The sequence below is a fragment of the Hordeum vulgare genome, chromosome 2H (genome assembly GCF_904849725.1).
Source record: "Hordeum vulgare subsp. vulgare chromosome 2H, MorexV3_pseudomolecules_assembly, whole genome shotgun sequence".
NCBI classification, from domain to species: Eukaryota; Viridiplantae; Streptophyta; class Magnoliopsida; order Poales; family Poaceae; genus Hordeum; species Hordeum vulgare.
This window is the reverse complement of record NC_058519.1, coordinates 1,352,958-1,355,416: the sequence shown is the minus strand read 5'-3', so window position 1 is coordinate 1,355,416 and position 2,459 is coordinate 1,352,958. Positions and strand designations below refer to the sequence as shown.

Genomic DNA, 2,459 nt, shown 5'->3' with positions numbered 1-2,459 from the left:
GATTCTTCACCGACACCCTCGCTCGCCTCCGGCCGGCCTCTACCTCAAGCTGAGGTGGGATATATAGCATGATCAGAGTGGCAACATGCATGCATGCGGGTCACCGGGAAATTTGAACTTATGATTCATATTCAGTGCAGGATGTCCAACTGTACAACCATAAACTGGTTCTACTGACATACTGCTGAAGGACATATATATATATATATATATATATATATATATATATATGAGAGTGTTTATTAACTAGGAGGAGTCGAAGAGTAAGTACGTACGTAGTAGGCTCAGAGCTTCCCAATGACATCGAGCATGGCTGCCCGTGGTGTGCACAGCGCCTCCAGGGGCACCGCCTTGGGAAGTGTCATCCCGTCCCCTTCACCCATGTCCACCGGGGCGTCGCCGACCCTGTCCCAATGGAAGCACTGCAGCAGCGTGCCGAGAACCAGCCCCAGGACGTGCAGCGCGAGGGCCTCCCCGGGACACTTGCGCCTCCCCATCCCGAACGGCATCATGAACAGCCCCTGGGCTCTCCTCCCCTCGAACCTCTCCGGCCTGAACATGGCCGGGTCCTCCCACGTCGCCGGCTCCCTGTGGATGGCGTACACGTTGACGAGTAGCATCGTGCCCCTGGGGACGTCGTATCCCCCGACCGTGCAGTCCGCGGTCGACTCGTGCGGGATCAGCGTCGGAACGCCCGGGTACAGCCGGAGTGTCTCGCTGATGATGCAGTGGAGGTAGCGGAGCCGGGGCAGGTCGTCGGCGTGGAGGAGGCGGGTGGTTCCGACGCACGCGTCCATCTCGGCCTGCGCCTTGACCAGAGTGTCCGGGTGGTTGAGCAGCAGCGACATCGCCCATTCCAGCGTCGTGGCCGTCGTCTCTGTGCCCGCACTGAACATGCTCTGCGTATATACAAAAGCCAAAACATCGTAACAAGAGAAGGTCGCTGATGTTTGACAACATTGGAAACATCGATCAATCAAAGAGATGCATGTTTACCGCGCATAGAGCCAAGATCATGTTATCGGTGTAGGTCTCCGGCTCCGTTTTCTGCAAGGAGAGCAGCCGGGCGATCATGCTCTTGTTTGTGCTCTCGCTCATGCTGTCCATCCTCCTGAGCCGCTCCATGTCGATGAGCCTCTGGATGAAGGCGTCCCTCCTGCCCACCGCTGCTAGGAGCTTCCTCCTCACACCAAACACGTCCAACCACCATAGCACCGGCGGCAGGAAGTCCCACGTGTTGGCTGCGCCCATCAACGGAATGATCTCGTCCATCCACTCCTTGAGCTCTTGGGCCTCCGGCGACATGTCCATGTCCACATCCGCCTCCGCGCGGGACGTCCTCGTCTGTGCGATGGTCTCCATCAAGGCGCTGACCGAGACCTCGAAAATACTCCTCTTCAGTTTCACTAGTGCGGCGCCGGCGCCGGCGCCGGCGCGTGCCAGTCGCGACACCATCGCGTGCACCTCCTTGGCGATATCTCCGGAGATGCATCCCACCCGGTGCGCGGAGAGGAGCTCCACGGTGGCGACGCGGCGGAGATGTCGCCAGTACGCGCCGTAGGGGCACGTCGGGAGGTCGGTGCAGCTGAAGGACACAACCATCAATGAGGGGAACTGTGGGCGGCTGGCGAAGGTAACGTCATGTTCCGTGAAGCACTGCTTGGCGCACGCTGCCGAGCACACGGCCACGACATGGCGTGAGCCAAGGCGAAGGGAGAAGACCGGACCGTAGCGGCCGGCGAGGCGGGCAAGAGTGGCGTGGAGCGGCTTCTCAATGAGGTGGAGGTGGCCCAAGAAGGGGATGGCAGCAGGGCTTGGCGGCAGCCGTAGGCGGAGGCGTGTGCGACGTAGGCGGAGGAGTGGGATGCTCAAGAGGAAAAAGGCCACAACGCCGGCGGCGCCGTAGGCGGTGACGGTGTCCATTTAATTTAGTTGGAACTTGAAAGTTGGATGGTCTCGCTATTTGGCGTCGCTCATGTGCCTCAGAAGCACCCCCCTAGCTCAGAGGTACGTAGCTACTTCCTGTCATTTACATAAGAGAAATTTTAAGATGGATACAGTTAATACCAGCCTCTTTTTGTGTAATCCAGTGGCTGGTATTATTAATTTTCCATAACTTGTATTAGGTAAAATTAGCACCATGATCTGATTACATCTTCATTACCTTTGTCTTTAGGGATTACATCGCTATTGCCTTCCTTAGTTAGCAGATATGATGTATCTCCGGATACGATATACTAATTTAACACATGATTTGATTACATCATTTTTTACCTTTTTAGGGATTACATCATCATTACCTTCCTTATTGAGCAGGATATGATATGATATATTCCTTATTTAGCACCATGATTTGATTACATCACCATTACTTTTTTTTAATGGATTACATCATATATTACCTTCCTTACTTATACGAATAGAGAAGTCAAATTAACCACACAAACACTACGAAAAAA

The 2,459-nt window shown here is 54.6% G+C and overlaps 1 protein-coding gene across 1 annotated transcript; it reads right to left on the bottom strand.

The window, feature by feature from the left end:
• Positions 1–251: 251 nt before the first annotated feature.
• LOC123430470 (cytochrome P450 81Q32-like) lies at positions 252–1,923 on the bottom strand. Its single transcript, XM_045114342.1, has 2 exons — positions 997–1,923; positions 252–899 (listed from the first exon to the last, which is right to left on the bottom strand). Exons 1-2 carry the CDS (start codon positions 1,921–1,923, stop codon positions 285–287), a joined length of 1,542 nt encoding a protein of 513 aa, XP_044970277.1. The 3' UTR covers positions 252–284.
• Between the last annotated feature and the right edge of the window lie 536 nt (positions 1,924–2,459).

Bases quoted from the DNA above. Each gene is read 5' to 3' on its own strand.
- LOC123430470 (XM_045114342.1), bottom strand. From the start codon at position 1,923: ATGGACACCGTCACCGCCTACGGCGCCGCCGGCGTTGTGGCCTTTTTC. The intron at 900-996 runs GTAAACATGCAT...GTATATACGCAG, and splicing joins TGATCTTGGCTCTATGCGCG to AGCATGTTCAGTGCGGGCAC.